This window comes from Drosophila montana, unplaced genomic scaffold (assembly GCF_035044405.1).
Source record: "Drosophila montana isolate Dmon_TW-CO22-7 unplaced genomic scaffold, ASM3504440v1 contig_3274_1, whole genome shotgun sequence".
Taxonomy (NCBI): Eukaryota; Metazoa; Arthropoda; class Insecta; order Diptera; family Drosophilidae; genus Drosophila; species Drosophila montana.
This window is the reverse complement of record NW_026998157.1, coordinates 240,368-264,924: the sequence shown is the minus strand read 5'-3', so window position 1 is coordinate 264,924 and position 24,557 is coordinate 240,368. Positions and strand designations below refer to the sequence as shown.

General features: G+C 42.6%; 5 protein-coding genes across 8 annotated transcripts; 3 read left to right on the top strand and 2 right to left on the bottom strand.

Annotated features, from left to right (window-relative positions):
* Positions 1-551: 551 nt before the first annotated feature.
* Positions 552-9,884, top strand: Tao (Serine/threonine-protein kinase Tao). Of its 4 annotated transcripts, none has more exons than XM_064690598.1 (13): positions 568-875; positions 2,552-3,002; positions 3,070-3,574; positions 4,257-4,613; positions 4,684-5,289; positions 6,732-6,905; positions 6,969-7,331; positions 7,396-7,518; positions 7,578-7,694; positions 7,763-7,936; positions 8,017-8,238; positions 8,296-8,414; positions 8,482-9,884. In XM_064690598.1, exons 2-13 carry the CDS (start codon positions 2,773-2,775, stop codon positions 8,603-8,605), a joined length of 3,114 nt encoding a protein of 1,037 aa, XP_064546668.1. In that variant the 5' UTR covers positions 568-875; positions 2,552-2,772; the 3' UTR covers positions 8,606-9,884. The 4 variants fall into 4 exon arrangements, with proteins under 4 accessions (XP_064546669.1, XP_064546668.1, XP_064546667.1 ...); XM_064690597.1 differs by having other exon boundaries at positions 568-890; XM_064690600.1 differs by lacking the exons at positions 568-875; positions 2,552-3,002; positions 3,070-3,574; positions 4,257-4,613; positions 4,684-5,289 and adding an exon at positions 6,428-6,608.
* Positions 9,885-11,104: 1,220 nt separating this feature from the next.
* On the bottom strand, positions 11,105-14,163 carry car (vacuolar protein sorting-associated protein 33A). Its single transcript, XM_064690527.1, has 2 exons — positions 12,521-14,163; positions 11,105-12,444 (listed from the first exon to the last, which is right to left on the bottom strand). The coding sequence occupies exons 1-2, from the start codon at positions 13,952-13,954 to the stop codon at positions 12,031-12,033; spliced, it is 1,848 nt and encodes a 615-aa protein (XP_064546597.1). The 5' UTR covers positions 13,955-14,163; the 3' UTR covers positions 11,105-12,030.
* Positions 14,164-14,610: 447 nt separating this feature from the next.
* fs(1)K10 (female sterile (1) K10) lies at positions 14,611-16,679 on the top strand. Its single transcript, XM_064690528.1, has 2 exons — positions 14,611-15,936; positions 16,321-16,679. The coding sequence occupies exons 1-2, from the start codon at positions 14,740-14,742 to the stop codon at positions 16,501-16,503; spliced, it is 1,380 nt and encodes a 459-aa protein (XP_064546598.1). The 5' UTR covers positions 14,611-14,739; the 3' UTR covers positions 16,504-16,679.
* Positions 15,142-20,520, top strand: Or2a (Odorant receptor 2a). The gene is made up of 3 exons (XM_064690530.1): positions 15,142-15,154; positions 19,281-20,413; positions 20,470-20,520. The coding sequence occupies exons 1-3, from the start codon at positions 15,142-15,144 to the stop codon at positions 20,518-20,520; spliced, it is 1,197 nt and encodes a 398-aa protein (XP_064546600.1).
* Positions 20,521-22,048: 1,528 nt separating this feature from the next.
* crn (pre-mRNA splicing factor crn) lies at positions 22,049-24,403 on the bottom strand. The gene is made up of 2 exons (XM_064690580.1): positions 24,254-24,403; positions 22,049-24,195 (listed from the first exon to the last, which is right to left on the bottom strand). Exons 1-2 carry the CDS (start codon positions 24,287-24,289, stop codon positions 22,120-22,122), a joined length of 2,112 nt encoding a protein of 703 aa, XP_064546650.1. The 5' UTR covers positions 24,290-24,403; the 3' UTR covers positions 22,049-22,119.
* Positions 24,404-24,557: the final 154 nt, after the last annotated feature.

Genomic DNA, 24,557 nt, shown 5'->3' with positions numbered 1-24,557 from the left:
TCGGCTTCGTGTGAGTGCAAATGTGTGAGTGAGTGAGGCATATTCTCCCCCTATCCGTTATTAACGTTGTTGTTTTTTGTATTGTTGCTATTTTTATTGGTTTGCTTTTGCCGCGTTATTCATAAAAATATATATTTTTCTTCCACAACTCTCTGATATACACTACCTAAGCCAATTACTGCGTAAAGTCCAGAACGATCTAGCAGATGGAAATCCCAAGCTTCTCAAAGTACATGCCACAACAATACCCGTAAGTGAAAAATATATTTTTGAATGAAAAAAAATGTATTCGTTTGTCCAGTTTAAAGTTAAGGATATTCTCAGCAGTTTTAATGATCACTTCAATTGCAAAAGAAAACACAAAAATTCAAATCAACTTAAGCTAAACCGTTGGCATATCAGCTGTGAAAATGTAACATATGGTAACTTAACTTTATGGTATTTTTATTTTTCCTAGTATTTTCTGGTATTGTGGGCTGCCAACTGGTTTCAATATCGAAAATCTGCAAAAACGAAATTGCCCAACACTTACAAAATACATATATACATATACATATATACGTAACTCATACAAATTAATTGATGAAGGAAAATTGACTAAAACTAAATGTTAAAAGCAAAGCAAATGTAATTGAATATATAACGCACATGCTTTAAACGAAAATGCTGCAAGTGTAAATATGTAAAACGCAACGTGTGTGCAGTGCAAGGCGAAACATAGCAAAGCAAACAATACCAGCAGGCAGGCAGGCAACCGCAGCAGCAGAAACGGCAGCAGTCAGAGGCCGAACTGACGTGAAAGAAAAACGACGCATGCAGAGGAAAAATGCCGCAGCCGTGTTGATAAATTAGCAAAAAGTGTTTGAATTGGAAAAGTAAGCGGCACAAATGTAAGGAAAACATAATTTTCCATAGTTTTATCATATTTTTTTTACATGCAATTGGTGTTGGATGGCGAACGTGTATATATGTGTGTGTGTGTGTGATTTTTGTGCGGGTGCGAGTGTGAGTGCGCCGCAGCGAGAAAGAGAACGCACCATAGTTGTCTATGTAGCTGCTGTCGGTGTGTGTGGGTGTGTGTGTATGCGTATGTGTGTGTGTGTGTACAATGTGCAAGCAAAACAATTTATACATCGTTAAAAATTGTCCAACGACTCAAATGGTCCCTACGTTACCCATTCTATAAAAAAGAAAATACAAATCTTGTTTATACGGCTAACCAAAATTGCAGGCTATGTCCGCTGACAAGCGGCAACAACAAAAACAGCGACTCGATGACGACGTCGCAGCGTCGTGCGATTTGCTTTTTGTATGCGTTTGTCCGCACCCAAAAAAAAAAAATAATAAAAAAAAATTAAGATCGCAGCAAATAAACAAAACTTAAATCAAATTAATTGACGAAGTTTAACAGGCAGGCACAATAAGACAAAAAAAAAAACAGCCATTAAACTAAATTAAACAGCAGCGACACACAGAACAGCTAATTTAAACGCTGCTGCTAAGCTCCAAAGGCGCACAGCATGAAGAGTAAAGAGACAAAAAAGACAGGGCGAATGCAAAACAACCGACATCGCACACACACACACACACAGATGCATACGCTTATTTATATACGTGTGTGTCTGTTTGTGCTGTGTGTGAGAACGAGACATGGCTGGCTGTGTGTGTGTGTATGAAAAATAGGCGTGTTGCCGTTTCGCTTTTAAAAAAAAAAAAAAAATAATAAAAATAAAACCCAAACAAATCAAATAAATAGTTTTAACAATTAGCACGATGGCAAAATGCTTAGCAAAAAGGTTCATTCAAAACGCACGATTTTCGCTACAACAACACAGATAAGAAAAAAAAAATAAAAATAAGAATGCCAAATGCTGCAACCCTTTTTTCGTCTGCATGCGGCAGCTGGGCATTAAATAAGTACCGCTACATGCCCATTATGAATTACCCAGAGCCACATACATACATACATGCATGCATATATGTAGCACACATGCACGTGTGCTACTCTCTCTCTCACTCCCTCTTTCTCTCACACATACTCCTCTTACACCCTCCGCCTACTTTAGAACCTAAATTTTAAAGCTACGCATCAATAAGAATGTCAGATTGAGTTGAGAGCGTAATATCGTGCGACGACTCTCTTTAGCATTCAAATTGTCCGCAACTGGATGATGATGCACCGTTACTTGCTACTCTCAGTAAGTGGTCGATTGGGGGCTTTGGGGACATAGTGCCAAAAGAACGTAACGAAAAAAAAGAACAATACAAATTTCGCACATATTTTTGATAAGCGGCTTCTGGTCGGTCGTGTGGAATACTGTATGAGATATGAGCGTATGCATGTGTGCGTGTGTGCGTGTGTTGGTGTGTGTGTGTGAACGAGTAGTGTGAATCACTTGATCGATTTGAATGCGACAACAAAAACATGAAATTCTCCTTTTTATCACATACACACAACACACGCATACACGCACGCACGTACACAGGCATAGTTTAGTGCTCTCACACACATACATACATATGTAACTTTCAATAACACTTTCGTTTGCAGAGCGCAGCAGAAGGAGATTCTTGTCTGTCCATTGAGGAAGCAGCGATATCAAGACAGAACAACAGACCAAAAGGAAACACAAACAAGTTGACAGCTCTACTGCCGAGAGAGAGCGAGAGTGTGTGTGTGAGAGAGAGAAGGAAGGAAGGAAGGAAGGAAGAAGAGAGAGAGAGAGAGCGAGCGAGTGAGTGCTGGTTGGGGGCATAACATGAATAACTGAGATGCCATCGGCACGTCCTGGTAGTCTCAAAGATCCGGAAATAGCCGATCTATTCAACAAGCATGATCCGGAGAAGATCTTTGAGGATTTGCGCGAAATTGGCCATGGCTCCTTCGGTGCCGTCTATTATGCACGCTGCAATCTCAACAAGGAGATTGTGGCGATCAAGAAGATGTCGTATACGGGCAAGCAGAGCCAAGAGAAATGGCAGGATATACTCAAGGAGATACGGTATTTTTCACATTTACCTTTCTATATATATACATATATGTTCCGCATTTAATCCGACAACTTGCAGCTTCTTACGTCAATTGAATAATCCGAATACCATTGAATACAAGGGCTGCTACCTGCGCGAATCCACAGCCTGGCTGGTTATGGAATATTGCGTCGGCTCCGCCTCGGACATCATTGAGGTACACAAGAAGCCGCTGCACGAGGACGAGATCGCTGCCATTTGTCTGGGCGTTCTCAGCGGCCTGAGCTATTTGCATTCGCTGGGACGCATCCATCGCGACATCAAGGCGGGCAACATACTCCTCACGGACATGGGCGTTGTGAAGCTGGCCGACTTCGGCAGTGCTGCCATCAAGTGTCCGGCCAATAGCTTTGTGGGCACACCCTATTGGATGGCACCGGAGGTCATTCTGGCGATGGACGAGGGCCAGTACGACGGCAAGGTAGATGTCTGGTCGCTGGGCATCACGTGCATCGAGCTGGCCGAGCGCAAACCCCCATACTTCAATATGAATGCCATGTCCGCACTGTATCACATTGCACAGAACGAGTCGCCCACGTTGCCGGTAATTATCGATTAACCCAATTTTAGTTATTGAGAAACAAATGATGAACTTATCGGTCAGCGATTAACTTATAAAAATTTAACCTATTGACCTTTTTTTTTTTATTTGTCGATCAACGATTAACATATTAACGATTAAAATTTAACTTATTGATCATTGCTTTATTTATCGATCAACGATTTTTTGTATTACCGATAAACAATAAATGTATCGATATGCGCTCAAAATGTATGCACTGGTCCGATACATTCTGCAATTTAATTATTCACAACCAGATTAACTTATCGATCAACGATTAACTTATGAACGATTAAAATTTAACTTATTGATCATTACTTTATCGATCAGCGATTAACTTGTTAGCCATTAAAATGTAACTTATCGATTATTGCTTTATTTATCGGTCGACGAGTAAGCTGAATTTATTGATCATTGCTTTACTTATCGATAAACGATTAATTTCTCAATTCAATTTGTCGCTCAAAATGCCGAACGACTGTTCCGATACGTTCTGCAATTTAATTATTTACAACCAGATTAACTTATCGATCAACGATTAACATATTAACGATTAAAATTTAACTTATTGATCATTGCTTTATTTATCGATAAACAATAAACGTATCGATATACGATTAATTTCTCAATTTAATTTGTCGCTCAAAATGTATGCATTTCGAAGAAGAACGACTGGTCCGACACGTTCTGCAATTTTGTGGACCTCTGTCTAAAAAAGATGCCCGCGGAGCGACCCTCATCGGCCAAACTGCTGCAGCACAGCTACGTGACGCGTCCGCGCTCCGAGACGGTGCTGCTGGAGCTGATCGCGCGCACCAAGTCGGCGGTGCGTGAGCTGGACAACCTTAACTATCGCAAAATGAAGAAGATACTCATGGTGGACACGTGCGAAACGGAGAGCGCCGTCGGCGACACGGACGATCAGCAGGACGATCATGCCGGCGGCGACAGCAGCAAGAGCAATAGTATTACTTCCGAACACTCCATACACTCGGTGGGTGTATCGGCGGCCAGTAGTCAGGTGAAATAGCAATCGAACAATCTTTGATGATTGGTCAAGATTTAATGCTTCATGTACGTCACCTTTGTAGAGCTCCTCGTCGAATTCCATACCGGCTGCAGCGCAGAATCATCACCATATCGGGGCGCATCATCAGCAGCAGGTGGCCGCCGCAGCCGTGGCAGCTGCCATGCACCATCAGCAGGAGCTGCAGAAGCAGCATCTGAGCAACTGGTCCAATGCCCAACAGCAGCAGCAATCGGGTGGCTCTGCCTGCGGCGCCGTCTCCCGCAATTCGTCGCGCCACCGGAATCTGCCGCCGCTGCCAAACATAATGCACACCATGAACAACAATGTGACGCCGACGAACTCGGCATCGGTGGTGCCGGCACCAGCGCCGCCGCTGTCGGTGATGCCGCATCTGGGTGCCGCCTTGGGACACGGCAACACAGGTGCTGGTGGCATGGGCGGTGGGGGCAGCAGCACGGGCGGCTCACCAGCGGGCGGTGACCATCGCTTAACTGGAATACAGCCACGATATCTGTCAACACCAGCCGCCCAGGCGGCTGTCTATGCGGCCACGTCGTCATCCTCGCAGCAGGCCATCTCCAATGCCGTCAACGATCATGGACCCAATAATTTTGCCACCATACGAACGACGAGCATTGTGACCAAACAGCAAAAGGAGCATATGCAGGTGTGTGCCATAGTTAAGCTTTAAGAAAAAACATACATACATATATACAACAACCAACAAAGCTCATTATGATGAGTGTGCGTGTGCGTGTGTGTATCTGTGTGTGCGTGTAGAATACACTTTAGTTGTAGTCCAAATAGTAGGGCCATGCTTGTCATTAACATTATTCGATATCGATAATCGCAAACATGATCGATTGCAAACGCAGCCTCTCTCTCTCTCGCTCATTGTTGTCATCGTGTGCTTTTTTATGTGCGTGCGTGTGTGTGTGTGTGTGTGTGCGTGCGTGCGTGCTTGCGTCCTGTCAGCAGCTCCCACCACCCACTCGATTCATAGTCCCACTCACAGCAGTCATTTCCCGTTGCTTTTGCTCGCCGCTCTCTCGCTCGCTCTCTCGTTCTCCAAATCGTTTCGTTCTAACTTTTGCTCTCTACTACTACATGCAAACTTTGTTGTTGTTTGTTTCTATTTCTACTCTCCCGCATAACAAATAGGCGCGCTATAACTTCTGCTCCTGCTCCTGCTTCTGCTGCGGCAACGAGCCGGATGCTGATGACTTCGCTGGCCACGATGACAGCTTCTTCCACAAGGCTAAAAATAGTAGCAGTCCGAAACAATGCCAAAATCTAAATCATTGTCCCTGTGTGATCTCCTAATCAATGACTAAATCAAACTTCAAACTAAAAAGAGTCTACACTTCCATGCATATGTGCATATATGTATTTATTAATGTATGTGCGCTTGTGTGTGCGTGGGCCAAGTCCATGACAATAAATAGAGCAATAAATGTTTAAGAAACCTAATGCCACTAACAAAGACTTATTTGCAAATTGAGTGCATCAAAAACAATACGACATACAGACATACACTCACACACTCACACTCTCAGCACCTTAGCACCATTCAAGCGAGCGCACCTACACAAACACACAAGCACATACATACATGCACTCAGCCTTCGCTCAAATTTTGTTCTATGCTGCTTACATTGTTGTTCTTCTTCTTCTTTTTTCGCTTCCTTTTCGCTTTTCACCACACTCCCACTCACATTCTCTCGCACTCTCGAAGCTTGCTTAACATTTGACAAGTTTGACATCTGCCCGCCGGCATTTTATCTTTTGATTTTTGAACGCTGCGATTTTCAATTCTTTAAGTTAGTGTTTATTGTTAACGGTGCTTGTTTCGTTTCTTTATTATTGCATTGTATTGAGCTTTTATTAGCACAACTGCGTTAGCTGTTGCAAGTAGCTATGATTTTGCCTTGCCTAAAATTTTCTAAATTCGAGGTTAAGAACGAATGGGAGCTCAGTTGTATTATCGTAAGTTGATTGTAGTTATTGTTGCCAAAGCGCCTCATGCACACGCACACAGACAGTCGGTTAATTAGCTTATGTTTTATATGTACATTATTTGTGGCTGGCTGCTAATTTTTGAAAATGCAGGAGGAGATGCACGAACAAATGTCCGGATACAAGCGCATGCGACGGGAGCATCAGGCGACGCTGCTGAAGCTCGAGGAGAAGTGCAAGGTGGAAATGGAGACGCACAAGTCGGCGCTGGACAAGGAGTACGATAATCTATTGCATAACTTTACCAGAGAACTGGAACGCCTCGAGGTGAGCGAACGTATTCAAATAAACTCGAATTCTTCTAACCGATGCATTTTGATCATATTGCAGGCCAAGCATCAGCAGGATTCGGAACGGCGCGCGAAACAGACGACAGCGGCCGAAAAGAAACTTCATAAAGAGATTACACTGAAGCAGGAGGGCGATCGTAAGGTGTTCGATTTGAACCGCAAAAAGGAATACAAAGCGAACAAGGAGCGCTGGAAACGCGAACTCTCCATGGACGAGTCAACGCCAAAGCGTCAGCGTGATTTAACCTTGCAATCGCAAAAAGATAATCTAAAGCAGCACGAGGCCCAGGAGGAGCAACGCATGCTGCAAGCCCAAAAGCAATACATTGAGCTCGAGATGCGCAAATTCAAGCGAAGACGCATGATATTGCTGCACGAACTGGAGGATCAGCTGTTGCGCGATGTAAATATGTTAAAACAGTAGTATATACGAATTAATATAAGCCCACCATTTTGATTGAACGCAGGAGCTGAGCAAGAAGCAACAGCAGCTGGAACAGGCCCATGGCATGCTGTTGAAACACCACGAAAAGACACAGGAGCTGGAGTACCGCCAGCAGAAGAGCGTGCATCAGTTGCGCGAGGAGCAAGTGAGTATGAGATGATCAGCTCAATCATTGACTATATCCATGCTATTTTCATTCAACAGATAAACAAGCAGCACGACACGGAGTTGCACAATCAAAAAGACTACATGGATCGCATTAAAAAGGAGCTGCTGCGCAAGCATGCGCTCGAGCTAAGACAACAACCCAAGAGCCTTAAGGTGAACACCAAATTATTTCCACAAACAACAACAACAACGATTGATTTTAACAAAATGTTCTCTTACAGCAAAAGGAGCTGCAGATACGCAAACAGTTTCGCGAGACATGCAAAACGCAAACAAAACAATATAAACGCTACAAGGCGCAAGTGCTGCAAACGACACCCAAAGAGCAACAAAAGGAGGTTATCAAGCAGCTGAAAGAGGAGAAGCATCGCAAGCTGACGCTGCTGGGTGAACAGGTAGGTGATGATGCGAGAATACAAATGCAATATATCCATATGACACACATAAATAATCCCCATCTCATTTTGCTCTACAGTATGAACAAAGCATTGCCGACATGTTCCAAAGTCAAAGTTATAAACTAGACGAGAGTCAAGTGATCGAGTGCCAACGTACCAATGAGCAATTGGAATACGAACTGGATATGCTCACAGCCTATCAGAACAAGAACAAGAAGCAGGCGCAGGAGCAGCGGGATCGCGAGCGACGTGAGCTCGAGAATCGCGTCAGCGTGCGGCGTGGCCTATTGGAAAATAAGGTGGCTCTTTTAACCTATGCAATCAATTTGAAATTTATTTAATAATCTTCATTTCAGATGGATGCCGAATTGCAACAATTCAATTTGGAACGTGCCGAACGCTTGCGCATGAAACACGAGAAGCATGCTAAAGAATTGGAAGCTTTTGATAATGAATCAATAGCCTTAGGTTTCAGGTATGAAACCAAAACACATATATTTCCAATATACACACAATATATTTTTAAATCTGGTGTATTTCAGCACTTTATCATTAACTGAGGTATCACGCGAGACCTATCCGGATGAGGAGGGCAGTTTGTCTGGTTCCATGATTAGTTTAGCGCATAGCAATAGTTCAACAAGTTTTCCGGCTGGTTCGCTATAGCATAGGCAACAACAACAGCAACAACAACACCTACAACACCAACAACAAAAACAACAGCATAAACAGAAACAACAAACACTGCAACAACAAGAACAACAACAACCATATAGTAATATGAACTATTATAATTTAAATGCAAATTTTAAAACAAACACTGCAACAAAGGTAACAACAAACAGAGCCGGACACAAACAACTATAACAACAACAATTACAAATAATATAACAATAAAAAATATAGATATATATATATATCGATTTATATATATAATACAAAAGCATGCGTGTAGCAGCACCCGAAAATAAACAACAACAAATTAATATAACTAAAGGAAAACAAAACAAAAAAAGAAACACCATGAGAAATTTTCTAAATGTTGCTGTCATAATTTTGTACTCAAACGTAATCAATTCAAGCAAACAACAACAAACACCACATAATAATAAATTTAACAAAAGTTAAAACAAAATGAAACAAGCAAAAATATAAATATATATATACATAAAAAACAACATAAATACATAATTTAAATGTAAGACTATTGTCAAACACAAAACGCATAAAACAATAACAACAACAACAACAACAGCAAACAGACAACCACAAGCAACAGCAAAATTATCGACCTATGTATGTCTATATATATATATAGCGATCGAACTAAATGTGTGCAAAATGTTTAAGTTTTATTTTGAAATTTTGATATTATTACATGATAATTTAATTAATTTCTTTGTTATCAAACGACTCGATCGTGTATTGCAAAAATATATAAAAACAAAACGAGAGTCCTTGAAGGAGTCGTTAAATACACGAAGATTCTGTTAGAACGGAGATTCTCGCCGAGAGGGACGCCATCGATTGCGCGCTCCACTGCACAAAAAACAGCCGATAAGCAAGGCATGAAGTGAAAAGAGAGAGACAGACGGAGAGAGAGAGAGAGCGAGAAGAGAGAGAGAGAGGAAGCGAGGATTTGCCCATGCCATGCCAGGAGCAGATCCTTCACCAACTAATTTTGATTGAGAAAATAGCTTGGCGCCATTTTTGCATGTTGTTGAAATCCAAATTTTCAATTTTTACGTTACGTTTTTTTCTTTGAATTTTTTTTTTTTTTATATCGGACTTGCAAATAAAAATAAAACAAAATAAATAATATGAATTAAAAACAAAATATAACAAATAAAAGAACCACAACTAAAAGTAAGCCTATTATAGAATTAATTAATTCAAATTGCATAATGCTTAGTCAAAAACAATAAAAATTGTATAGAAAATTAAATGCATATGAATGTTTAATTAATTACAATTTATGTTTTATGTGACAGTTATTTTTTGTTGTTGTCGTATACACATACAAATAAATATGCACATCCACACACACACACACACACACACCTACACCTATCACGAGTCCCGATCTTAAGATATAAAATTTAACATTTGTAGCAATAAAATTTGTAGTACACAAAATGATAAAAACCGATTTCCACAAAAACAAAATTATAAAACAAAAAAAAAACAAACTTTTCCGTTAGCAAATAATTAATAATAATTTTATCTAACAATAAAGACGTGAGCGTGGGACAAATGCGTAGATATGAAAAAACTAAAACTCTGACGCGTCGCACTTATATAGATATATATAATAATAATAATAATGATCATTAGTATTATTCTAGTGCATAACTAGTTACTTTTGCATGGATTTATCACGGACTTTAACAAATGCAAAGAAATGACTAGAAACAGATTTAGAAAGAGGCAGCAGTTGGAGCACGAGACAGAGAGAGAGGGAGAGAGAGAGAGAGAGCGAGAGAGGGAGAGAGAGAGAGAGAGCGAGAGAGGGAGAGAGAGAGAGATAGCAGCGTTTCAGGAGGTGTGAAAACAGAACACAGAACATACATATGTAATATTTCTTATGTTAATAATATTGTTTTTTTTTCTATTTTTTTTTTTAAATTATTATTAACAAATTGTGTTTTTGAAGTGGAAAAACGAATAACAATTTAATTGATACACGTCAATAAAATAAAACATAAAGTAAAAATACAACAAAGAGATGAAGAAAATAACAAAAGAACAAAACTCAACAAATATGTACATATATATATGAATTTTTAATATAACAATACTATATAGTGTAGGGCACTAAAGAATATTATAAACATTGCATTGCATTGCATAAGCTGACGAAATAAAAAATCAAAATACACAAATTGGCGATTAACTAACTAGGACAAATTGTTGTCTTTAGATATGCGACTATCTGCTTAATATTGGGGACAAGTAATAATAAACAAAAAACAATACAAAACAAAAAAAAAAAAAAAAAAAAACTAAAAAAACACATTTGCCACATTCATATTTTCAGAAGTTAAAGAAGTCGATATCTAGAGTTTCTCTCCACATCTATTTCTCATGCCTTTCAGTTTCTATATACGCATATATTATATGAAAATTTAAGGTTTTTTTTTTTGGTTTTTGTTTTTTTTTTATTGAACTCAATAAAGTTGTAGCTGTATAGATGTACATACATATGTACATATGTAGCCATTCACTTTTCACACCAACAATATGCAGGTCCAACAATAATCCGTCAAAAACTATATCGACATACATACATATGTATGTACTCATATACGTTGTATACATATATGTATATATATATTTATAATAATTAGAATAGATGTACGCGCTTAGTTTCGGATTCGCGGAATGTAGTTCGATCAATTTTCTGCCTGCCCCAATGCAAATATATTTTGCAATTACAATTCTTTCATGTCGTGTATATATATGTAGATATAATTGTATATATAAATATTTTTAGGTATATATATGTATGTATATGTGTGTAAACATGCGTAACATCAATAGGTTGAGCCTTGGATATTTAGGATTTCTCAAAACTTTGTATTTTGTTTTTTCAACTACATACGCATATATATATCCATATATATACATATATATATATATATATATACATACATATATATGTATATAGTTGACATATAAAGGATTTCAAAAGCTTTTGCACTTACAAACTGTACACATATAAAAGATATATATGGGTATACATAAATACATTAACGGTTATTATATGCAGGCATATTCTAAGATACTCGAAAGGTTTACAAATCTGTTCTGTTCTGTGTGTGTGTGTGTGTGTCTGTGTGTTTGTGTGTGTGTGTAGAAAAATAACATTCATAAACTCTGCATATATATATGTAGTTGTGGATAAGATATTAACTTTTCTAATTTGGTTGCTTGGGCGGCGGCTGCTCCGATCTAAAGAGAATGCTGCACTGCTGGTTCGGCTGGTGGCGATGCTTTGGTCATGGCCTCAATGGGATGGAGGCGTTACGTCCGCGCGTCAAGCCGCAGCCGATGGATAGACGGTGTGCCTCCAAGCGGCTCAGGCGCTGCCTTCAGAAGCCCATCAAGCTGTCGAGGAATGTATGCTTGTTGATTATCTTTGTGGTGGCAATTACGAATTCCACATTATTGTCCTCCTGTTCGGCCAGGAAGCGCAGTGCGGCAATTTCCGAAAATGTGCAGCCGCCCACAAAGCAAACGAGCACCACGCGTCTGGCGTCCAACAGTGATGACTCGTTGGGCGTGGCACCAGCGCCATGACGACCACCGATGCCAATCAATTGCACCTGAAAATCCTCGAATGTGGGACCTGGCAAATTGTTGATCTGGCTCTTGAGAGTCTGCCAACCGAGCGGCTTGAGCGAGTGCTCGACTAGACGTGCGGTGAGCGGTGCATAGAAGCTGTGCACATAGCTAATGTCCTTCGGATTGATCTCGACGCTGTCATCGACGGTGAGATGTAGGGTCTGAGAGGGTGAGAGGTGCATACAAGTCAATACAAATCAAAAGTGAGCTACTCGCTACTCGTTACTCGCTGCTTACCTTGCGCAACACGGCGTATGCACGCGACTCGGTTCGGATGCGTAGGAGGCCGGCTTTCTCCAGATTGCTGATCGTGAGCAGCACCTCCAGCCCGTAGACGTGGGCCAGCTCGCGCTTGTAATAACTGAGGACAGGCTCCTTAAAACCGGAAGCGGCCGCACACTGCAAACAGATTAGACGCAATACATTGCGCAGCTCGGCTCGGCGTGCGATCTGATCCTCAATATAGGCGCTGGCCTTGTCAATGTCCGCACAGATCATGAACTCCTGCTCGGCGGCCAGATCATCGTTGAACGAATAAAGGCTCAGCTGTTCGTCGATGAGTCCAGCGATGGCCGTATGCTCAGATGTTGCATTCTTTTCATTCAATACCTGTTGCATAGTTTCCACAAAGATCCTAATCTCCTCCACCGAACGCTCCTTGACATTCATCTGCCTTTGGATGTCCTTCACCTTGCGGGCCAACAGAATGCGCACCTCATTAAAATTCTTGTTGCGCAGCTCGGCGTACAGCTGATTGCCAGAATGGAGCATGATGGTCTTGTGTCGCCCAATGTCGCCCATAAGGCGTTTCCGCTCGTCCGGGATGGGTGCCGGATCGGTGCTGCTGGCGCCGACAGCGGCTGCTGCATCAGATGGAAAATGCTCAGCCGGCAGTTTTAGCTTATTCTGCCGTATCCCAAAGAACTCATCGATGAGGCCCTCGTAGGTCAGCTGTGTGGCCAACGGTGTGAGCAGATCGATGCCACGATCCAACAAGATGAGCTGATCGATTGCGCCCTTGTCGCCATTGTAGAGCGACTTCTCGTCAATGGCCAGCTGCTTGGCATGATGCCAGACCTGCTGGGCCAGCACGCCTTTGCCATAGATCTTCGGTATGCGGCCATATAGACGCTGCAGCTGCACCAGCCCAATGGCCAACTGGTATAGCGATGTGGTGTTGCCATCGATGCTGACATCGCGATACGCATGCGGCATTTCCATGCTGACCACGTCCGAGTCCAGCGGTAGAAAGTTCCAGGTTAGCTCCTCCAAACGACTAAATTCGCCAATTACCTCCTTGTTCTCCAGCTGCTTGATGCACAAGCAGGAGCGCCGGGGAACAAAGAAGATATGAAACTGACGACCCTGCTGGACATTGCCCTTCATGTGCGCGATCAGCTGATCCATGACCAACACCTGTGGCCGCACAATGTAGATGACGTTGCGCATCTCTTTGGGTACACGCAATTCGGGCTTCAACGGGCGCAGCATAATGCCGCGCTCCGTAATTAGCTCCGGTGTAACAACCAAGTCCAGCGGCCCAATCATTGCCTCGTCCAACACAATGACCTTGGTGCCCTCGATGGCCTCCAGCTGCTGCACCAGCTCGCGAGAGGCTTGCTCCTGCAGCAGCTGCAAATTGACGCGTTGACTCCGCAAATAGGGAAACATGGCGTTTGCTCTATTCTTAATAAGTTTTTTCTTGTTTATTTTCTCTACTCTTGGACGTTGCGATTCGCGACTCGCGACTGGCGAGGCGAAGTTGTTCCTTTGGTTTTCAGTAGCTGTAGGCGTGTGTAGGCTGTAGCTGCGACGCCCACAGACCGCACGGCAGCTAAGCTAAACAGCTGTTCTGAACCTGCGCAGTAAACAGTGTGTACACACTTAAATATATATGTGTGTGTACACAATTTAAATTCTAATTAACGAATACATTATGTTTTATGCGTTAATTCACAGTTGAATTATATAACATAAGCTTAGTATGATATTTCCGTGATCATTGCTTAACTGCTTAATAGACAATATAATAGTTCTTGTATGTTCAAGTATTATAGAATCTTTTAATTTTTTCATTCTAGTAGATGTTATACAAACTCTATTTTCCTTTTAAATCTGGCATTTAAGTATTTAGTGGAATGTTTTTTGAGCATATCTTATTTTATTATTATTTAGATTTTGTTGTGTATCTATTATTGATAGTTTTAATTTATTTTAAATTTGCTATTATATTCGATAAGAGCGCGCATTAACGATTGGTCTTTAATTGATGAATCGATACTTTTGACAGTCACAGCTTGTCAATTTATTGCTCATCCCTACGAAATGTACAACTACAATTGAACTAGCAATATTTAAGCGTGTGATAGAAATTTCATTTTTTTTTCTACTTTAACAGTCCGTCAGGGCAAAAACTGCAAAACGCCAAGTTTGCAAGAAATCAAATTGCTTTCCAAATGGCAGCTAAAGGTAATCATTTCCAACAGAACCGGGTCATGCAGCAGCAATTGCGCTCAAATGTACGTGCCGCAATTGCACCGTACCGTAAGCCGCCCTACCGGCCCCAGGCCCTGACACAGAATCATATGATGTACTCATCCTGCCAGATGCCCAGCGATCCGCTCTATATTGACTTTAATACACCGGCGCCAGCACCACCGACCAAATCCTCGCCGACAACACAGTCCGCAACAGCCGGCAATGCCGGCTCTGGTTCTGGACATGCCGATGGCGGCAAAAGGAAGCATATGAAAGGTAAACCGCTTAAAGGCAAACAGTCACAGCAGCAGCAGCAGCAACAACAACAACAACAACAGCATCATCATCATCATCCGCACAATTCGCACTACGCGTCACAGATGCAGCAGCAAGGTGGGGGCGGGGGCGACAATAGCTGGCAACCGCAGCCCAAGCAACGTTTCCATGCTCCCAATGTGAATCGCTTTAATGGACCGCAGCGTAACGGATACAACAGAGTACAAATGATGGGAGGCCCTGTAAATCGTAACGGCGGCGGCGGCGGCGGCGGCGGCGCTGTTGGTCGTCACATGATGGGTCCAATAGGTCCAGGCGGCGGACCGATGGGACCACGTGGTGGTCCGTGTCAAATGCCGCCATATCCGCCAATGCCTTATCAAGCGCCCATGCCGCCGATGCGCTGTCCAATGCCACCGATGGGTGGTCCACTACCGCATCCGCCACCGCCACCGCCATTTATGCGTCGCAACGGACGCGGCGGTCCACCACTGCCGCCGCCAATGATGGGTCCACCACATATGATGGGAGCACGGATGCCACCGCGCGGCATGCCGCCCGTGCCAATACCGTACAACATGGGCCACATGAACGGCAATCTGAATGGTGGCAAAATCAAGAAGCCCAACCCGAAGCTGATCAAGCAGGTGGTCAAGGGCAAGAGCACAATCAAGACGCTCAAAAATCTGGTCAATCAGTATCCCATTGACAAGCCCTGGGTCAATGATGAAATACGTGCCGTGCACGACGCCAAGCTGGACATCGAGAATCGCCTGAAGGGCAACAAAGATGACAAACTGTTCGCCCAGTTCAAGGTGCAGCGCGACAAATTTGTTTCATTGTACGAAACGGCGCGCGTATCGTATCTAAAACAGGAGGCCGCCACGGTGATGGCCAAGGTAAGCCCCCATTTGTGCCAAGCAAATAACATTAATGTGTTCCTCCTTCAATTCCTCAACATACCCTCAATCAACCAAGCAGGCAACTTTATTATAGCGGGACGCGAGACGAGCTGCTCCTTATCAAATGCACTTATGGATATCTATGAATCTTTGTTCACTCCAAGATACATTACATACACACACACACGCACACATACCCTACCATACACCTACACACACTCGAAACATAATCAGGCACAACAAGTTTGCTTTGAGTCGCAGTTTGCAAATGTTCGTTAAGACAATTAGTTAAATTAGGCAATTGTTTTTGTTGTTATATATAACATAATATATATATATATATATATCGCTGGCATACATCAATACATTATTCTTTTGCAGGATGCCAAAGACAAAGACAAAGAGAAAAATGCAAATTCAAATCAGAACGCCGCCGCTAAGGTCGGAATTACAAAAGATGCAACAATTCCAACAAGTCCAAACAAAAGCCAAAACCAAAACCAAAATCAAAGTCAAACCGAATTAAATGCAATACAGCAAGAGCCGGGTCAAGCAGGCAACTAATGACAACTAATAAGCAAAATATCAATTAATTTAATTGTTCATTATAATTAACTTTCCTTTTGCCTTGAAAATCAGCTCAAGTCCCTTCCTAAAAAAAAACAAAACAAAACAAAACAAAACAAGCTAAGCCGTGAAAATACTAAAAAACGGAAACAAATAGTTTAACAACAATCAACTAAACTAAACAAAAAAATAATAATCATTTTCTACATCAGTTTTGTGTTGCAATTTTCATTTGGCGACCGAGAACTGAGCTTAATTCAATAAACGAAATGCAAATGCAAATCAACAAATTCCAATAAAAAGATAACAATATAATATCAACTATAGAATTCGAATAGCTGTAAATTGCATTCAATTGTGCAACAACAAATTGAAATTATCGCTTTTGGCGCCAACTCAACTTCAATATTTGTTGATTGTAACGAACGTAACGTAACGTAATGTAATGCACCGTAACGTAACGTAACGTAACGCATTGTAATTGTTAAATGTTAAGTTAAAAACAGAAATCAAAACAAACAAAAAATAAGTTATTTAAAATATTTATAATAAATTATTTGCAGTGCCCGATTGTAAACTAGTTAATATTTCCACTTAGCTTTCAATTGCTTTTCCCAATTGTTTTCTTTTTTTGTATTTGTACAAAATCAAATCGAAACCGGAAAAAAAAAACAACTGGGAAAAGCTTTAAAAGATAAACATATAATATTTAAATGTTTCTTGTCTTGTTTAATGAATTACACTTTGTAAGCAATTTAGTTGCTAACAGTTACATTTTTGCTTAATTGTATTTTTAAATTAATTCTTAAAAATTACAAGTTAAGATTGCGTTTAAAAACGAATGAAAACAAACAAAAAAAAAAAACATATTGTCTATTGTGTGCATCAACGATTTGTTTTTGTGTTTTTTCTCCCTTAATCAAAACATCCGCTTCCCACACACACACACACACACACACACACACACACACACAGCATAGCTTTATACTCTAACCCAACTAATAGAATATTCTATGTAAATACCTATATAAATACATATGTATATATATATTTACACACAAATATATATATGCATCTATTCATACATACTAACGCCTCTTAAGATTAAGTGAATGCTATTGAAAAGATACTAACACTTACATACATACATATACATAGTCACATATGTATTCAACTATGTATACAAAATATACAAAGAACAACATATACATGTACACAATTATACACACATGCATATTCTACTTATTTACTTAGCTACCGTTACAATAACTTAGAGATGGGCACAATTATGAACAGACACGACGAATGTCACGAAAGAAAATAAAAAAAACAAAACAATCACATTGCTCAAGCCGCAAGAAAATAGTTAATAGGCATTTTTTAGGTTTTGAGTAGCAAAAACTTTATCTTATCGAAATTTTCAATGTATTTTGATTGATACGTTTCGGTTGATAGTTTTTAAGATTCATGTTCTTAGACGGAGTTTCAATTGGGCCAGATTCTCGTTAAAAACAAATCCTATAAATCAGGTATTCCAAAGTTTATAATTAATAATGTTGCCTTTATCTGACCATATTTGGTAGACGCCACAATTTGGGTAGGGATCAAATTTAGCCCGCATCTTGTTTAAGAAAATATATAGAACTTGCAATATTTTCCGTACAATGGGCATAAGTAATAAGAGAGAAAAATGTAATTTTAAGTATACATATATGAATATCTAGTTAAGTACGTGGAAAAGCAGCCTAACGATTGATAAATTGAACCAGCGAACTCTTTGCTGCTGGTTCTCAAATCCGATAATCCACAATCTCAGACAAACTTATGAACTTATATATATATATATATATATGTATGTATATATTTAAGCCTGATCTAAATCAACTGCCAAGTCGAGAAGTTGACTTCCCTTTTAATATATAGCTACGATCGGTCAATAATTGAGTTTCTTTCAAGCTCGTCGACATTTAATGGAGGACTTTTGTTATTCGGGAGAAATATTCGAATTCGAATTTTCGATATATATATTTTAGGTTACGTATTATTTAAATTGCTTTCAAGGTTAGCTTGGAATATTCTTTTCCCTCTTTTTATGGTTTTCCATATGTTTGTTATTTGAGTTGATTTTTGTTTGGCCAGAAACTTTTCCCTGACTCCCTTTCGCCCTGACGTCCATTTCCGGTCTCTCTCACGCTTCACGCCAATTGCCATCAATGAAAACGTGGCCAATAAAATGTTCTACACACACACTCAAACACACACATACACACACGCATTTGTATCATATCATGAGAATTGTCTCTGACGAATTAAATGCAATTGTCTCGAGGACAGTTTAAAATCCTGCCGCTAAAACCCGCCGTTTAGTTAGTTTCCTTCCATTGAATGACTGATTGATTGATTGATTGATTGAATGACTGATTTAAATATACCCCACCCCCCCCCTCCCCCTTCTTCAGGATAGTTGATCAACTTTTCGAAATAAAATGCAAAACAGAAAATAAACAGCAAACTTTTAATGCAGTTTTGATTGGGTTGTTTTCAATGTTACGAACTTTTGGCTATATAATGGTCTATAATGGTAGCCGTAATTGTCGGACAGTCGGACAGCTGGACAACTCGAGCTGGAAGGCTATAAATGCCAGTGTGCCAGGCAGCAAGTGGCCAAATAGCTGGGAAGACAACGATGGAAGCGCCAAATCTTATCGAAACGGATGCGGAAATGGCGAGCAGAGCGACTGGGGATGGGGATGCGGTTGGGGATGGGGGGAAAGAGAATTGGCAGCTGGACACGCACGATGCTGTGCGTTATCATTGGCGGGTCTGGGAGCTGACCGGCCTGATCCAGCCGGTGGGCATGTCCCGGCCGTTGCATCTGCTGCGCGCCATTCTGATCAATGTGCTGGTCACGCTGCTGTTTCCGCTGACGCTGCTGGCGAAGCTGTTCTTTACGCACAGCCTGCAGGAGCTGTGCGAGAATCTGACCATTACCATAACGGACATTGCGGCCAATTTCAAGTTCATTAACGTGTTTCTGGTGCGCCGGCAGCTGGCCGAAATCCGGCGGCTGCTGCACCAGCTGGACAGGCGGGCAATTGGTGTACAGAATCCCGAGGAGCTGCTGGCCCTTCGGCTGGCCGTCAATATGGCACGGAACAGCTTTCGCATATTCGCCGGCATCTTTGTCTTTGGCACCGCGCTCAGCTGTCTCCGTGTGACAATCAGCCGGGAACGGACTCTACTTTATCCCGCCTGGTTCGGCATCGATTGGCAGCACTCGGATGCGGCATATTTGTGCCTATGCGGCTACCAGCTGTTCGGCTTGATTGTCCAGGCAGTGCAGGACTGCGCCAATGACTCCTATCCGCCGGCCTATCTGTGCATACTCACCGGCCACATGCGCGCCCTGGAGCTGCGCGTCCGCCGCATCGGCTATCCGGCATGGAGTCCACGCTCGTCCTCCAATCGCCATCAGCGCTGGCGCCGTGCCGCCCATGTGGAGCTGTGCAGCTGCATCGATGACTACATCAACATTATCAAGCTGCACGCGATCATCCAGCAGATCATATCGATTGCCTGCCTGGCGCAGTTCCTCTGCTCCGCCGCCGTTCAGTGCACCGTCGGCATGCATTTCCTTTACGTGACGGACTCGAATGATCTGTCCGCCATGCTGCTGTCCATGGTGTTCTTCGTCGCCGTCACCCTGGAGGTGTTCATCATCTGCTATTTTGGGGATCGCATGCGCGGGCAGAGCGAGAAGCTCTGCGATGCCTTCTATGCCTGCAACTGGGTGGATCAGACGCCGCAGTTCAGACGCAACCTGATCATCACCCTGATGATCAGCCAGCAGACGTTCTGCATCTTTGCCGGCGGCCACATAGCCGTCACCCTCAAGACATTCGTTCAGGTAAGCACCACACACACACATGTCAACTCTGTTCATCCATAAGGATTTACTTCCAGGTCGTTAGGTCCACCTGGTCCGTCTTCACACTGCTGCTGAAAGCCAAGTAAGCCAAGGAGCTGGCTCATCCAACGTAACTATGGTAATCCCCACTTAACTCTAGATCCCTGCGAACCAATGCCTTTTGGAGCATGTAATTCAGCACAGACAGACCTGAGGTAATCCCCGTAAAAAGCGAAAGATCCCTTAGAGTATTAGATATATAAGTATGATGTGTGCAGGATCTCAGCTTAATATATACCCAGCTCAGAAAACTTAAGATCTCTGCGAACATAATTATATACATATATAAATTGCATACGTATTCCTAGAAAACTATGTTCGCTTAGGGGCTTATTGTGTCGATATCCAAGAACTATCTACGTATATATACATATATATATAGAGAGAGATAAAGTTATCTCTAGGAAAATTAAGATCCTGGCAAACCTCATACTTTTATAGCCCAATTATAAATAAAATCATGCCTAGCAAGCCAGATAGATCCTAGCATAATCCGATTTTTAGATGGACTTATAGATAAAGTTATAGCCGAGCAACTAGATATTTCAGTAAAGTCCGCACGTAATATAGATATATATATAGCATTCCCTACTCCTGTAGACATACATAATTAAAGCTATATATATATGGATATATACTGTACTGTATTTATATATAAACCTTCTAAGATTAAAGACCATCGCAGATCTATTGCTCTAGAATACATCGACTCAGCACAAAATAATAATCTATGCTAATGCGTTTTTCGAAAATTCTCTGTTTCCCCTTCGTGAGTTTTTAAATATAATTTAGATAGATCGATCGAATAAAATGCACAAAAATAAATCTAAAATTTCAGCTTCGCGTTTTCCACCCAAGAGCGTGGATTTAGCGAAAAGTGTGAAACGCGCCTCAAATGATTCGTTCGCCTTAGCCTGCACTTTGATCACATAAACTACAATACAAAAGTCAGTTGACCAGCTCTGGCGACTTGAACTGTGCCGAGATTTTCAGTTTCCACCCAAGAGCGTGGATTAAGCGAAAAGTGTGAAACGCGCCACAAATGATTCGTTCGCCTTAGCCTGCACTTAGATCACATAAACTACAATACAAAAGTCAGTTGACCAGCTCTGGCGACTTGAACTGTGCCGAGATTTTCAGTTTCCACCCAAGAGCGTGGATTAAGCGAAAAGTGTGAAACGCGCCACAAATGATTCGTTCGCCTCAGCCTGCACTTAGATCACATAAACTACAATACAAATGTCAGTTGTGCAGCTCTGACGGCTTGAACTGTGCCGAGATTTTCAGTTTCCACCCAAGAGCGTGGATTTAGCGAAAAGTGTGAAACGCGCCACAAATGATTCGTTCGCCTTAGCCTGCACTTAGATCACATAAACTACAATACAAAAGTCAGTTGACCAGCTCTGACGGCTTGAACTGTGCCGAGATCTTCAGTTGGTCGATCAGGACAGACATATATATATATATATGTATATATAATTATAGTACATAGAAATCCTTAGGAGGAGCCACTCGAAACGCACACAGTTTAGAATGTAATCAGAAATAGAATAAAAAAAAAGCACTGCACACAAATTCCATTCAAATGTTTATTTTAAAGTGTAAGAGCTTGCAGGGGTAGGAAGCGGGGCAGGGTGGTTGCCTTTCTATGCATCAACTGGAGCTGGAGGTGGTTTCATATATTCGGCTGGAGCTGCTGCTGCTGCCGCTGGCTCGGTGTCCATGTCGTTGTCCTTTTGCTTCTTCCACATTTTGGCGGCGGCCAGGAGCTTGAGATTTGGTCGCGCCATCTCATCCTCGGGGAATACATAATCGAAGATCTCCTCCCAGCCCTCCTCGACGCCGTCATCGGAGACGATCTTCTGTCGCCGCTTGATGCGACGCGGCATCTTGTCGAGCACCTTTTGCAGGAACTGCGCATCGTTCACATTGCGCTCAAAGTCGCGCCACGCCTCCAGGAGCAGGACACGCGACTCCTTGTCGTTTAGCTGTCGCAGCATATCATTGGCACGCTCGTATACGCGACGTGCCAGGCATATGCTCATGTCGGCATCCGCATCCGCTTCGACATCTCTGCCCTGGCCATGACTGACGCCCATCTCGAATTTGGCAAACGATATCCAGACCTTGACATGCTGCGTGCGCTCCAGCAGCCGCTCGTATAGCTGCCGGGCTAGCTCTGTTTCGCCCAGGGCGACCTCAAAGTCAATGTACGCCTTCCACAGTAGCTCGGGCATATCCAAGCGCGGCTGCTGCACGGCCAGCTCGAAGATGGCCCGTGCACGTTCCGTATCGCCCAGCAGGTTCTCGAGCTCGGCAAATTTCATCCATGTAACGCAATTCTCGGGCCCAAATTCGAGAAACTTTTCATATAGCAAACGACAGCGCTCAAATTCACGCAGCTGTATCTCCAGATCGATATAGCCGCGAAATAGCTTATCCCTGGGACACATGCCAATGGCCATGCCGAGGGATTTGCGCGCCTTCTGCAGCTCCTTGCAGCGCAGCTCGAACTGTGCGTACAGCAGCCACACTTTGCTGAACGTAAACTGTTTGTGGGGTATCAGCTCCAGGCAGGTCTTGTAGATGTCCCGTGTGCGCCCCACATCCTCCGCCTCGAGCTCCTCGTACAGAGCATAGTTGATCCATATATAGATGTAGCGACGCCAATAGTTCTTCTCTTTGGCCGGCGGCACATTTGCAATGGCGCGCTCGTAGGTCTCACGTATCTGCTCCTTGTCGCCCTCGGCCTCGATTAGGCGTAGATAATCAAACCAGGCATCGTAGTTGGTCGGATTGGCGGCCACCTCCTGTTCGTATTGATGCTTGCGCTTGGACACAATCACATCCTCGATGCCCGCCCGATCGCCATACTTTTTCTCGTGTATGGTATAGGCCTTGAACAGCTCGGGCGTGCGATCCTTGGGCAGATGATCCAGTGCATATTTATAGATAATGCGCGCGCGCTCATGCTCCTTCTGGCCCTCCTCGAAGCGGGCAAAGGCAATGAACAGACGCTCCTCGATGTATTCATCGCCAAAGAATTCAACCGCACGCTCAAAGACACGCCGAGCACCGTGTATGAATCCATGCGTCTCCTCGAAGCGCGCAAACTTGATCCAGTTCTTAACATCGGGGTGGACGTAGACGAACCGTTCGTAGACCTCGCGGGCACGATCGATTTCCTTGTAGCGCAGCTCAAAATTCACGTACGTCTGCCATGCCTGCTCCTCCGGCTGCCATTCCATCCAGCGCTCGAAGACTTGCCGAGCACCGGCCACATTCTCGAGCATCTCCTCCATGTAGGTGTACTTGTACCAGAATTGATTGACGCGTGGCATTATGGTGACAGCACGATCCCATAGATTTCGTGCATGATTCACCTGTTTGTTCTTCATCTCCATTTCGGCATATTTCAGCCAGAGCGTTACATTCCGATGCTCGTTGTCCAGCGCCCGCTCCCATATGGAGCGTGCACGCTGTATCTCCTGCTGCTGCTCCTCCCATTGTGCGTACTTGATCCAGTGGCTGACCACCATGCGATTTTTGCGTAAGTTATCCTCAAACGTTTTACGTTTCCGTTGCTGGTAATCGGCCAATTCGGCGGGATCTGAGATTTTCTGTTTGGGCGGCGGCGGCAATATCTCCAGATCACGCTCTTTCGCCTCGCGCAACAGCTGCTCCGCGGTGATTTGCACCTCGGCTGGCGCTTTGTTTTTCACCTGAAAGCAAAACGTTTTTCGTTGAGATGCGATGCTTCCGGTAAATTAAACCACATACCTTTGCCACCTTGGGCATTTTCTGTGGCCGTTCCATGTTTAGTTTGTTGTTAAAAATCTCGTCAACTCAATCAAATTTCGCTTTACAGCACTTTTATTTTATTTTTTTTTTTAGTAATATGTGCGGTTGCTGTTCCTCAAAATAAACACGGCATTAGAGATGCGCCAATTGCGAATGCTTCTTCTTCACACTAGTCTGGCATTCAAAGTGCAGCGTCAAAGTTATCGAGTAGCGTCGATAAAATACGACACATATCGATTACAAAGACAGCAGCATCGATAACTCTTCATAAACGTATTTGAAG